The sequence below is a fragment of the Belonocnema kinseyi genome, chromosome 8, assembly GCF_010883055.1.
Source record: "Belonocnema kinseyi isolate 2016_QV_RU_SX_M_011 chromosome 8, B_treatae_v1, whole genome shotgun sequence".
NCBI classification, from domain to species: domain Eukaryota; kingdom Metazoa; phylum Arthropoda; class Insecta; order Hymenoptera; family Cynipidae; genus Belonocnema; species Belonocnema kinseyi.
Window position 1 is genome coordinate 104,536,315 of NC_046664.1, and position 14,888 is coordinate 104,551,202.

General features: G+C 34.5%; 1 protein-coding gene across 1 annotated transcript in view; it reads right to left on the bottom strand.

Annotated features, from left to right (window-relative positions):
- LOC117177895 (insulin-like growth factor-binding protein complex acid labile subunit) overlaps positions 1 to 14,888 on the bottom strand; it is a 93,307-nt gene that overhangs the window by 64,662 nt on the left and 13,757 nt on the right. The window contains exons 3-4 of the mRNA XM_033368966.1: positions 13,027 to 13,160; positions 12,427 to 12,688 (exon numbers count right to left, since the gene is read on the bottom strand). Of these exons, the coding sequence (XP_033224857.1) occupies positions 12,427 to 12,688; positions 13,027 to 13,160 (396 nt within the window). The remainder of the gene's footprint in view (positions 1 to 12,426; positions 12,689 to 13,026; positions 13,161 to 14,888) is intronic.

Sequence of the window (14,888 nt, forward strand, 5' to 3'; positions counted from 1 at the left end):
TCACACATTCTAACCATTCTTTCCGCGGTCTACCTCTGGGCACGTAGCCATTTACTTTACCTTGATACACTTGTTTCGTTAGTCGTTCGTTTGGCATTCTCTCAACATGTCCGAACCATACGGTTCAAAATTGTTGTTTTTCTTTTATTACATAACCTTCCTTCCAATTTAGTAATTTAAGTTTTCAAATTTTGTAGCACGATGGAATAATAAGGAGACCCAACTGCCAGTGGGAAGCCTTTTGAGACTGGCAATAGAAACATTACCGTAAGTGGTAGTCACATTGCAGGAAGATTTTAAATTTTCGTGCGCAGGTGCGCAGTTGTCCTCTTCCCATACATGGAAAAGTGTGCGAGTGAGAAAGTTTGTCAAATTGACGCGATCTTAGGCTGTAAAAACTTGTAAAAGTATACAATGAAGACAATAAATTCTATTCTGTTCTATATATAATTATAATATCACATACTTAATTATATAATTTATTTTCATTATGTACAATAATATACACAAAATAATGAACACAATATAATATACAACAAAATAATAATCATGGTATTAATATTCTGATATTTCATATACATTTTTATTTTTAAATTGCGTGAAATATTCAAATATCATTAAAATCGCCAATTTCTTTAATTTCTTTCAAATGCGGATCAAGATATAAATAAGATACGGACATAGACCTGTGATAGGATTGGACCACTTCTCGTTTCAGATCTGGGACCACTGCATCCAGCGCCGGATTTACCAAGGGGCACGGTGGGGCTAGTGCCCCAGGCCCCAGCAGGTCAACACTGCTGGCACGGGCTCATCGATTTACAAATGTTTCCGTATAATTTTTTTTAGCGAAGCGCACAATGAAACGATACCTAAATGTCGCCGAAGGTGCCGTTCCACCTGCATTTAAGTTATACAAAACTTGCGCATTTATAGCAGCTTGGTCTAACCTGTTCTAAAAAACACATTGAAGCAAAAAAGCATTGAAAAGTGATGACATTTTTTATCAAATGTATCAGCAGCATCCTTATAACTATTATACGACATTATTTTTTCCAGGTTACGCGTTTCAGCGAATATTGCTGCTGTATTCACGCGTATGATAACAAAAGTAGTATTTTGTTGGCAACGATGGTGCAGCCAAGTCACAACTAATGCGTACTGAACGACAGTAAATGCTGGAGGGGTCCCTCATATTTGTCGTAGTAGGAATACCATATACCTAGGGAAAGCAAAAACGGAAAATGCCAGCAACTCGAAAAATTTGCTGGTGCGTAAAATAAACAAAACCAAGTTAAAATTCCAGTTAATTTGACGCGCTTTCCTCATTTGCGGTAATAAAATCCTCATTTGGAATAAAACATCGATTATGTTTTATTCCAAATTTTTTAGTGTTCAAAACTTTAAAGTGTTTTTCCCACAACTCACGTTTCCAACGTCGGTGCCCCTCCTAATTTCAAAACTACCACACCGATCCTTTTGAAATTTGGAACACTATCCCTGTACATAATTTACGAGATAACGTTGGAGAGTTTTTTCAAATTTATTCATAGTTTTTACTTTACAATAACAAATTACCCAATTTTTTTCGCAAAAAACGCGTTTTTCACTTCCAAGTGTTCCCAAACATTGAAAAATTAAAATTTCGAAAAATCCTCCCAGCGTTACCTGGGAAAAGCAATTATCTAATGAAAGAACTTTGATTTTTTGATTTATGATGATGCAGCACGGAGTTATGAGGGGCACCGCAATTCTACTTTTTCAGGAGACGCTTCCGAATAATTGATGTCATTGCCGTATCTTTTAATATTTCGACATGAAAATTTTACGAAATATTCTTCGAATGCTATACTTTAATGTACCATTGGTTTTAATGAATAGATTTTAACTGTGTCGTAAAAAAAATCGCAAAAATGTGCCTTTTTGCACGAATTAACTTACCCCCCCCCCCCCTTAAATGACGCGTTTATTCGTTATTAATGAATTTACCGCCTCAATTTATGTCTATTGTCTGCTTTATCATATGTTCGTCGTTGTCCAAAAACACAATAAAGATTTTTTTTATCAATTAAGGTGACGGATGCAATAACTCGACAATCGCTCGAAACCGCGTAGAAGTATTGTCCAGCCGGGAAAATCTATCAATAAAAAAAGTGGTCAAAACTTAAAACAAAATATACATTTTTATGGATTCTCAATATATAAGCGATGGCTTTAAACAGCTCACGTTGTTTAGAAAGCTAATATGTTTTTTTAGCTTAATAACAAATTGATTCCGAACGATTCCGAACGATGAAAAAGTTGTTCTGAAAATTTGAAGAAAGTCGGTCGAAAATTGTGGAAATGGCAGCGATTTGAAGTCAACACTCGCTGCCGCTGCAGTGCGCCGCTTGTCGGCCTTTGTTCCTAAGCAACTAGCCAGCAGTGGCAAAGAGCAACAAAATGCTCCAGCGGCAGCGTGTGTTGACTTCAACTCGCTGCCATTTCCACAATTTTTGACCGATTTTCTTCAAATTTTCAGAAAAACTTTTTCAAACTCTAGTGAACAACTTTCTCGCGATAAGTTACTTTAACTAAAATTTTTTCGATGACCGTCGCACTGGTTGAAGTTGGCAAAACGTGGTTTTCCTTCGCAATCAATTTGTTATTAAACAAAAAAAAACATATTAGCTTTTTAAACAAAGTGCGTTGTTTGAAGTCATCGCTTATATATTGAGAATACACCATACAAATTTTATTGATAGATTTTCCTGGCTCGACAATACTCTATGCGGTTTCGAGTTTTGTTCGTGTTGTTGCATCCGTCACCTCAATTAAGATGTAGTTTCTCACTAAAAAAGCTTAATCAATCTTTTTGTTTTTGAGGTTTTTGTATGATAAGTTTTGGCATATTTTAATTTAAATTGGTGTAACACATCAGTATTATTTTAAAAATTAACTCTTAATTATTAATATGATGTTTGACTCCAAAATTGAATATTATCGTTTTTTACAAGAAAACAAACACAGGTATTTTTATTTCTTTTACTTCCTTTGAAAATTTGTCTGTAATTATATGTAAGAAACGATTATTATTTCTACATTACTTATTCAGATTCCCTGAAAAAGGCACGCAGTGATAGCCTAACGTCAGAATATTAATAAACGAACTTTCTAGTAATTTCGTTTTTATTATTTTAATGTAATGAAGGCCGTAAAACCTAAAAAAAATCTTACTCATATCATACAACTAAAATTTCTTTTCTTCAGATAAAAAGTCCTCAAATATTTATGAATAATAAAAAAGAACACTTAGTATTAATGAATATTGTTCATTGAACTTCAAGCTTTGATTCTAATGTATACACATGACAGGAGAAATGCTTCATTTAGGTAAAAAGTTTGTATAATAAGGATGCGAAGTTTTTTTCTTTCATGTTGAAAATTAATTTTTTGCTCTTACAAATTAATTAATTATGGTCTCCTCTACCCTATTTTCTCACGCTGAACAATCTGACTGGAAAACATTTTTTAACTAGTAAAAATTTTTATATTCAATCACAAATAATTTTGTGAAAATTTCCTGACACTTGCAGTGCAAGGTTGAGAGATTAGCCGTTAGGCAAGGTTCGTTCAACCCAGAAAATGTCCGCTTGACAGACAATATTGCACATTGAGGTTTAGGACAGTTTGGAATACTTATATAACTTAATTCGATGCGCATTAGTATTCTATGGCACCTACGGCTTCCCAACTTTGCATTGCAAGTTTCAGTCAATCTTCACGGAATTATTTGTGCTATCTGGGTATCTATATCTATCCGCTTGGCTCAATTCAGTTCTAGAAAGTCAAGGGTGATTTACCGTTAGCTCAATTCGGTCAAGAAGAGATTTCGGTCACATCACAATCACTTCTCCACTAGCCCCACCCTCCTTGTGGTAGCATGCACCCCTTAAAACATTACATATGATTGAATATAAAAATGTAATATTGCCAGACAAGCAGACATTTTCTTCGTTGAACGAACCTTGAGTTAACCTCTCAATGTATTATTCCCAATCTTGCATTGTAAATTTCAGGTAATATTGTCGGAACTTTTTTGTGTTATCTGGGTAGTTTTTAGTAGGGTTGACATTTTCTAAAAAAATTATTTTTTATTTATTAATAAAACACATAGAAAAGTTTTGTTGTAAAGCATGCATGAAATGTTCGCTTTTAGAGGCATGTATTGCGTGCGTTAAGTGACCAATTGCAAAACCGTAATAAAAAGACCTTTTCTAGCTATTGTGAGTGCGCAGTTTGAGCCAGAGCTTGAGACTGCATGTTATTAGTGAATAGTGCTTGGACAAACTCGAAGTGATAAGTTACCATAAACATATACAATTAATTACCGATAAATTACTACAAATCTCCCAAAATTTTGGAAATTTTTGTATACATCCTGAAATATATGGTAATTTAATAGTTTTCCATAAACTTCTGTATATTTCAAACATTTTTTTTTTCAAAAAACCTTTGAATACCTTAGATTTTTGGGAATTTTTGGTGATAATTGGTAATTTCACCATAAATTTCTAAAAATGACCACAAATTTTCGAAAAATTTGTTTTTATTGTTTCTCAAATTGAAAATTTGCTACATTTGTCACAAAAAAATATCGCGTGCAAAAAGTGCTGGATGTAAACAGTTGAAACTTTTTTAAAGTTTAAAGGACACAAGAACGCCTATGTAGGATCGACTGATTTAATCCTTCCAAGAACTGTTTGTCCACGCAGTTACACAGCCGTGTGGTAGTGTGTGGCAGCGTCAACATTAGGTCGCCACCAGTTTACAATAGACTTTTCACGTTTTCAAAGACTGATTTAATCTCAAGGCTAGTGCGAGACAACCCCCGAAACTGTTCTTATAGAGGCGTTCTTGTGTACTTGCCACCGGCTCATCTTCGGGCAGTTTTCTGCTCGTTTATGATTCTTCTCTGGCTCTTACAACAAACTTCACACTCGTGTGGAGCTACCTATTTCTCGCACTTGTAGCACAATATACTATTTTTCTCAAACTTCCAAAAATTCTTATTTGAGAAAAATTAATCGAAGTCTCTGTTATTGGATAAAACAACGAACTTTCTTTGTTCGTGAGACAAAATCTACCGAAATAGAAGATGAAATGGTGAACTTTGTGACAGGTGGATGTTATGTTTGATATCTATATTTGTGTCGCAGAGTGAGAGTTTCTATAAAAAAAGGACTATTTTATGCGTAAATTTAGATTATGACTTCTTATAATTGCGGCTTGCGCAGATTAATGCTTGAGTAGGGATATACGAGCGAGGTGAGCCCTTATTCTCACGACGAACCGCATGGCTGTCATCAGTAATTGTTTCGAAGTACCTGTGTTGTAAAAATTTATCTTTTAAATTTTAATAATCTTTCAATTAGTGTTTGCCTTTCGTGCAAGTTCCAGAAATCGTGAACTTTTTTATTGACTATATCTGCATCCAGTAACTCTAATCATTTACAACATTTCTACAAACCTGCGGAAATCTGTTCCAACCCCGCCCCCTCATGGAAACTTGAAAAGAGCGACGAGAGTGATTGAACCCGCGCTTGAATTTTTTTCTCTCCAAAGAATTTAAGGTTTATTAAAAAACCGATTTAATTTACTCCAGAAGAGAAAAATATGTTTGAAGAGAAAAATATGTCGCAAGAGAAAATTAGAAGCTGACAAAATATCCAATATCACATATGTACAGTTAAATTAAGTTTTGACTTTGAAAATAGCATTTGCGTGTGTTTTGTGCTAACCTTCTTTAAAATGATAACAAGGAATAAAACCATTTATTTAAAATATAACTTAACTTTATCATACTTTAAATATATATAAGGGTGAAGGAAAACTTTGAAATATTTGCGGACTGGATCCCTAAGACGAAGTAAAGAGGTCAGCTACTCGAATTTTAATGAATTAGGAAGTACAGATGAGGGTAGGCACTGATGGTAGTTCGTGTTCAAAATAAATTCCAGGGACTTAAAGCTGTAAATATGAAATATTTTGAAAAATATGATAAAGTAATTTAGGAGTTTACAGAAATACGTCTCTGAAAGTTTAAGTTTTAAATTTGTCGCAGATACTATCGCAGGTGTTTTTCAGAGAAAGTATAAAAGCAATTACGGGTTGTAAAGAAATATAATTATGAAAATTGTTACGTCACAACATGCCGGCCCCCTTTGAATCCCTAGCTTTTAAAACAGAAACTTAAAGAATGAATTTGAATGAATTCACATGAGACATGTTTGAAATAAGATTAACTTTTACATTTTTTAAACAGGACATTACGAATGACATAGATTAACATAAGATACAATACAATCAGAAAGTGAGATACATGGTCATGTCTAATAAAGAATAATGAGTAATAAAGGTGATGAATGATATACAGAAACCTAAGATATAATACAATTAGAAGATTAGGTACATAATCATGTCTAATAAAAGTGATCAACATTTAAAATATGGTGATACAAAATAATCAGAGTAAAACATTACTTGTGGTGCAAGACTACATATCAATTATACAAAATTATGTTGTATCTGAAAATAAAGGAATAAAACAACCCTTTAGTTTATGGGTAGAGGATATAAGACTTTTAACGTTCTTTTGTAGCCAGGATGGACTGCTGTGATGCGGCCCAATTACCATTTCATGGGTGGCAGGTTGTCCTCCTTGACAACCACCAGAGTTCCAATCTTGAAGTCCTCCTGATTCGTGGAAACCTTCCGTTTGCTGCGTGAAATAAGGTCGTTTAAGTATTCTCGCTGTCATCTGTCCCAAAAATGATGGCGCATTTTCTAAGCAAGTTCCCAACAGTTCAGGCGATTGGCATTAACATTGCGCAAATCTTTTTGTGACAAGCTAGTCAGAGAGGTTCCAATGAGGAAGTGGCCGAGTGTTAAAGGGAGAAGATCATTGGGATTGGAGGAGAGAGGTGTTAAAGGGCGCTAATTCAATATTGCCTCAATATCAACTACATACGTGTTCAAATGTTCGAAGGTTAGCAGTGCATTTTCTGCGATTCACGTAAAATGTTGTTTGAAGGACTTGGTCACCGCTTCCTAGAGACCTCCAAAATGGGGAGCTTGGGGTGAAATAAAGTGCCACTCAATACCTTCCTTATCAAAAAAAGGTTGAATAACTTAATACACTTAATACACACAACTTAATACACTTAATACACACACAACTTAATACAAAATTAATACAGACTCAGATTTTCCTCAGCGAGAGAAGTCTTTGTCAACAGGTCAGAAAGACCTCCAAGGATAAATCGCTCCTGAGTTCCAAGTGAAATGCTTTTGTAGCAAGACATACGAAAACACAAACGTATGCTTTTACCTTAACTTTATTGCGGTGGCAACGTTCCTTAATAAAAAGGGACCACAGTTATCCACACCCACGTTTGTGAAAGATTGAGTAAATGAAACCCGATTTTTTGACAAATTACCCATTAAATATTTTATTTCGCTTGGATTCGCTCTGCAACATCGAATGCATTTTCGAACAACGTGCTTTGTGGTGACTCCTGCATGCATACGATCTGTGTGTTCAACGCGAATAATAATTTTTGAAATGTGGTGATTCTTTGGAAGAATGATTGGATGTTTTTGTAATGCTGGTAGATTCGAATTATTCAATCTTCCACCTACCTTAATCACCCCATGATCAATTAATGGATTCAGTTTTAAAAGGCTACTTTTAGAATCAAGTCTATTATTTTTTGAGAGTGTGTCGAACTTCTTTGGAAATGTTTCTAATTGGGTAATTTTTATTTTTCTGCAAAATGCGTTGCTCATTTCGTTTTTAGTGATATTTCTAGTTTGTCTAGCTAAGGGATCTTTTACTCTAGCATTATTTATGAATCAAAGACAATGAGCGACGACCCTTTTAATTGTTTAAAATCGTTGAAACGAAGTAGGATGTCGTTCTCAGGTGCTTTGGTTTCATGAGTAACCTTGCATGACAAAGTAAAATTGTCCGCGTGCTTTTCTGGAAACTCTCGTCTTTTAAAGGACATTTGAGATCAAGTCACAGAGTCGTGATTTAACCATTAAGGCCCATTAACACATGGCTTATTTTTAATGAAATCCTGAGGGGTTTGGCCACGTAAAATTATATCGGCAGGTTTTTCGTATTCCGGAATGTGACACCAATCTTGCGCTTGTGTTGACGCTTGAATTTCAGAGATTCTATTAGCGGCAAAGGCTTTTAAAGTGTAGGGTGGAGTATTTATCCAATTTAAAACAATAATGAAATCTGACCATAAGTATGAATTGTCTCCTGGAAATGGAAGAGCTTGAGAGGTGACAATATATAATTTAACTAGGAGGTTTGCTGCGCACAGCTCTAGCCTGGGCATTGTTGTAACCTTTAACGGGGACATTCTTGATTTTGAGCAGATCAGGCTGGTTTAATGTCTGCCTTGTAGATCGGTTAGATCGCACATACAGGCTGGCTCCATAGGCCTTTTCGCTCGCGTCGCAGAACTCGATCAAGTAATTCCAAAGTGTCGAACAATTTTAAAATTTGTCCTACGATTAATCGCTTAGTGATAGGTTCATTTGATTTTGGTGAGGCCACAGTGTAAAGAATGGAATCAGAAGAAGCATCCCAATGTATCCCTGAAGCTTTAATAGTTTCGGAAGGATCTAACGACATGAAAGAATTGGAATCAGTTTTTGAAAAATAACTGATTAATTTTGGATCGTTGGATGCCCATTTTCCGAGGTGAAAACTTCCCTTTTTTAGTAAACTATTCAGCTCGTTTTTTAAAGATACTGCTTCTTGAAAGATTAATGCTCGACTGAGGAAATAATCGACGTAAAAATCTCTCTTAAAAATACTGTAAGTGATTGAGAAATTCTCACATTCGTCTTCAGCCAGCTGGTGAAGGGTACGAATCGCGAGAAAGAGAGCGCACGAGGTTCTAAAGGTTACGGTATCGAGGATGTAGGTTTTGACTGATTCGTCACGACACGCACGCTAAAGAATTTTTTGAAAGCTTCTATTATTTTCTGACACTTGAATCTGCCTGTACATTTGTTCGATTTCGGCAGTAAGTGCATAACGGAATGATTGAAAACGCGTTACAATCGAAAAAAGATCCTCTTGAATCGTAGGTCCGACTCTTAGTGAGTTGTTTAATGAAATTCCTGTCATTCTCTTAGCGGATCCATCAAAAACTATTCTGGTTTTAGTGGTAAGACTAGAAGTTTTGGCTACTGCATGAATGAATAAAACCCTCGATCAACAGGTTTATCACTTGGAATCAGAGTCACATGTGATTCTTGAAAATAACCCTGCATGCACTTAGTGTACTGTTCTTTAAAAACAGGGTCACTTGCGAATTTACACTCAATTGAATAAAAACGTTGAAAAGCAGTGTTTTTTTAATCTCCGAGAGATTACTTTTTTTCATTAAATGGTAGTTTGACTACATATCGACCTGACCTGTCACATTGAACATTAGCCTTATAATGTTCTTCACACCCGATCTCATCATTTGATCTAACTTTAGATGTGGGCGCGTTATCGAGTTCCCAAAGAATGGGCAAATCTTAGGATTTAATTAAATTGCATGTATTTTGAAAGAAAGATTGAAGTTTGATGCGGATTTATCCTGAGCGTAAAACTGATAGAAATGTTCTGCACCTATCAGAAGACCAATTTCTGCTGGTATACCCAATTCTGGATCTGCTGAAACTATACTCTAGGGATTTGAAAAGAACTTTGATTTATGGGACAACTTCGCATTGGTTCTGATATTTTGTTCACGTTCGAGTGAAGTGAATTGATTATACACACCGTTGAGTTTGATATCTATTCGTTTTTTGATGAGTCCTGGTGACTCTGCCAATTTTCCTGTGATGGAATTACACTGTGAACAGGAAGCCAACAGTGCACGGTAAGATTGATATTCGCCTTTCGAATTTAAGATATCGACGACAGCGGTTCCACAAAACAACTTGTGTATTCGCTTTAGCATGAAAACTCGCTAAAGTCGTGGCAGACTTCGAGGAAGAGGCAATAGGTTCCACTGATAGTTCTTTTTCGAAATGAAAAAGAACGTGATGTGGCTTTTTACATTTCTCACACTGATTTCGACTCTTCTATAAGCGCACGTTGTTCGAGAAATTTGATCATGACATTAAAAAGAGGTAAGTCTGTTTCCTTTCAAGATTCCTCTAATTTTTCGCGAGTGTATTTTCCTATTTTTTTTCACAACAAAAATAAAAAGTGTATCCCAATGTTGAATTGGTTGTGAAAGTGCCTTGAGCGCTCTCACATGTTTTTGAATTTGATTTAATAAATGTCGAATTGAAAATTTCCTTGAAATTGGTGAAATCTCGAATAAGGATCGAACATGACTTTCAATTATAACCTTTTGATTATCGTACTGAGTTTTTAAGAGTTCCCAAGCTACTGAATAATTCGCATTTGTCGTTTTAATTGACACAATGACTTCCGCAGCCTCGCTCTTTAAACAGGCCTTGAGGTAATAAAATTGGTGGATAACTAGAATCTCATGATTGTCCTGACAGATCGATTTAAATGAGTCGTGAAAATGTAGCCAAGTGTCGTAGGTTTCGTCAAAAGTAGGCGTTTGGATTTTTTGCAGCTCAAAACGGGAGGATGGTTGAAATGAATTTTCACGTACTGAATGGCGATGGTTAAGCGATTCCGACGCTTCACTCGGTGGGTTGGATGACGTGGAGGCTATCGAAAGTAATCTCTTGTTCATGTATTTTTTAGCTAAATCGCTGATTGCGTAAAAGCAAATTTCGAAGGAGAACCTTTTTGACTCATTATCTTTTTTCTCCTCGTTGGTGGAATTGAAACTCTTTGACTTACTTGTTACTTGAAAGAATTTGCGATGCTTCTTGATGAGTTCTGCTAATCCTATAGGTCAAATCGGCCGGAACGCTGATTGCAGGCTATCTGGAATTCTAATTGAAACCCGAAGTCATCTAGTCTGGCACTCAATGGAATTTTACATTTTAGTTTCCGTGAGCTAATGGATTTTGAACTTGCTTGAGTGTCTTCGTTCTTGGCAGTTGATGGTTTGATTTCGCAAGCGGAAATCTGACAATTAGTTTGTTGAAATTATTAATTCCAGAGTCACTGATTTTAAAATATAAATTTCACTGTCAATAAGTTTAAAAGAACTATTTTCAGAGTCACTAGCTTTAGATTCACTATTGCTCAAGAGTTCCTAGTTGTAAAATCACTATTTCTCATAATCAATAGTTTTGAAAGTTACTATTTTTTAGAGTAAAATTGATTTTAAAATCACTTTTTTCAAGAAATTCCTTTAAAGTCGCTAATTTTACGGTCACTAGTTTAAAAATCACTCGTGTTTTTACTAAATAGTTTTAAAATTGCTTTTCGAGTCAATAGATTTGCAATCGCTTTTTGTCACAGCCACTAATTTTTCTTTAAATGACTAATATTTTCCGAGTTAATAGCTTTGGAATTGCTATTTTTAGTTCGATTACAAAAGCAATGTTTTACACTTTCGCGAACCGAGTTCACTGTGCGCGATCACAATGTAGAACATCCACGACTCGCAGGTCCTTAACTTTATTATACTTTAAAAATATATACAAGGGTGAAGGAAGACTTTGAAATATTATATAGACGGACTGACTTTCTAAGACAAAGTGAAGAGGTCAGCTGCTCGAATTGTAATGAATTAAGAAGTACAGATTTGTGAAAACGAAGTGAGGGCCCGATACGTCCTGCCTACTCGAAGGGCCGTTCCCATCAGCTCCGTAAAGGTGCGAACGGTAAAAAACCCTTAAGTGAAAACTCGATCTCTAGTCATTTACGTTGGTTTTTGGCCATATGGACAAGCAACCAGATTTAAAAAGGGTAATAAACTCGCTCGAATGGCACTTATGGTAGTTCGTGTTCAAAATAGATTCTAGGGGCTTAAAGCTGTAAACATGAAATATATCAGAAAATATGATAAAGTAATTTAGGAATTTACAGAAATATGTCTCTGAAAGTTCAGCAGCTTAAGTTGTAAATTTTTCGTAGTTACTATCGCAGACGTTTTTGAGAGAAAGTATAAAAGCAATTACAAATTTTTTAAGAAATATAATGATAAAAATTGGTACGTCGTAACAGCATGTATTTTTATATTCATTTTTATAATCAACGCGTTAAAATACATCGATATGCGAGGTGTCAAAAAAATCAGTGAGTTAAGCTAATTTGGATTGACACTCTTTAATTATTCAGAATGTTCAATTTAGAAAGGCTCATTCGGTTTAAAATGGTAAAAACTAAAATTTGAGCCATTATTTAAAATTGTATTGGTTCGTGATCGTTTTCATTATAAATCTTAAATTAGAATATTATAGAAAAAAGTATTTTGCATTGCTGTGACTCACCTCTTGTAAATCGTTATGTGATAACTCCAAAAATTTCAGCCGTCGTGCCTTACTCAGAGTCCCATCCAGGCTTCTGATTCTATTATGTTGGAGAAATAGCAATTCGAGACGATGAAGAAAACGGAATTCAGGTGGTAGGTGCGTTAATTTGTTATCTGCAGCATATAGCATTTTCAGATTGTGTCCTGATGAGGGTAACTCTCCGTCCAAATACGTTATTTCATTTGAATTTATTAAAAGCCATTCAAGTTGATTGAGGTCTCTAGAAAGATAGGAAACAAAATAGTAAAAAAACAAATCTGATGAGTAATAGATTTTATGCTTTCACGATGATTCATTTTGATAAAAAGAGATATTTCGGGTTTCACTCGTGTAAAAAACTACGAATTGTTTGCCGACGTTTCGTGAACATTGCAGTTCGGCAAACAATTCGTAGTTTTTTACACGAGTGAAACCCGAAATATCTCTTTTTATCAAATCTGATGAGTATTAATTTATTATAGTGTTAATACCATTAATATAAATAAAAATATTGGATAAAATATAAATCAAAGTCGCTATACAATATTATAGATGAATAGATAAAAATTTTTGTAATACCTTAAAGTTCGGTTTAAAGACTTCAGATGGTTTCTTCCCACGTGTAGGTGTTTGATCAAAGGTGGCAATGATCCAGGCACAAGTTCTGATAAGGTATTTCCAGCCATGAATAGAAATTGAAGATGAGGATTATACTGCAAGCAAACAAATCATAATCTTAGTTTTCTCCTTTGCTATTTGACAATTACTAGAATCTTAATGAAAATGTCTAAAATAAAAAAGAATTGATAACTATACCTCACTCAAAAAAAAAATTCTGGTTGAATCAACCAAAATTTTGGTTAATTCATGTAGAATAGAGTATTAAATATGCCCTTACTATAAATTCTGGTTAAAATTATCAGAAGTTTCTGGTTGATAATTTTCTGGTTAATGTTACCAGAAATTCGGGTAAATGTATAACCAGAAGTTCTGGTGAGGTTAACCAGAAATATTTACTAGGCATTTTTCTGGTAGCTTAAGAATACAACGTTCTGGTCAATATAACCAGATGTTCTGGTAGAAGTTATATTTTCGACTACTGAGTTTCGATACTCTTCGACCTTCATGGAGTCTTCCTAAACCCCTCTGAAATTAAAAGGACTACACGTTACATTTTCTTAAAGAAAACAATCCAACAAAAGTTTTCGACAATAAAAAGAAGCAACTATGTTCCGCTTCGCTATAATGTCGCCTCCCTATAATCTATAGGTAAATATATGTAGTAATAAATGTCGATAGATACATCACTCGAAGCAAAAGTAGCGTATACTTGATGCGTTCTGTTTTTCAAACTATTCGTTAAGACTGTTTTGTTCGTGAGTTTACATCAGATACATGTAGATCACTTGGTCAATACCCATATTCTCGAACATTCACTTTATTTGTTTATTTTTGCAATGTTAATATTTTAGAGAATACTTTTTGAAGACCCAAAAAATCTGTGCCTGGTTTGGAAATATTCTTGTAGCGCTGATGTTTAGACAGATAACGCGCAATTTCTTCTTATAACACAACTAAATTCACGTTTTACTATAATTATTTATACTTGTATAACTGAAAATACAATTAGCAAATTAACAAATTCGAGAATTGGACATTTACGCCAAAGCATCAATTGACACATCCAGCAAAATGACATGAGACAAAAGAAAGATTTCTGGAAATCGACAAAAGATGGCAATACCTCTGTTACCAGAAATATTAACCAAAATAGTTTTAACAACAAAAAAAAATCAACCAGAGTTCATTAGCTAGAATTTTCTAGTCATATTGAACATATTTTCGGATTAAAATAACTAGACATTTTTTAACCAGACGCGTCTAATAACTTTAACTAGAACTTTTTTTTAGTGCTATATACAATTTAGCATACTCTTACTTCAAAATCTTTAAAACCTCAATTACTTTTGAAGACATTTAATATTTCTTTCAAATTGTTTAAGGAAAGAGTTTTTAATCTGGCTGTGAGCAAGGAAATAAACGTTCAGAAGCAAACAAAAATTTTCATCCGGAAGTACATATTTTATGTGAAACAAGATGCGTACTCACGTTTAAAAGTTAAGGAAATAATCAATTGAGCAATTATATCATAAAACGTGTGTTTAAATTATATGAATTTTTAATGACTTATCGATAAAAAAATCTGTCAAGATAACGAAGAGGTTAAGAGTGAAAAGAAGAGAACAGTGAGGGACAAAAGAAGTGTCATCCCATCTCTTCCAACAATTTCATTCTCAGCAGCAGCTGTTCCCTTTTTATTGGTCGTTTCTGATAAAAACAGGTTTTATATCTAAGAGCAAATATATAATAATAGATCATATCATATGAGAAGAAGACATAAAGAGAAAATAGGGAAAATAAAAAATAAAAGGAAAGATGAA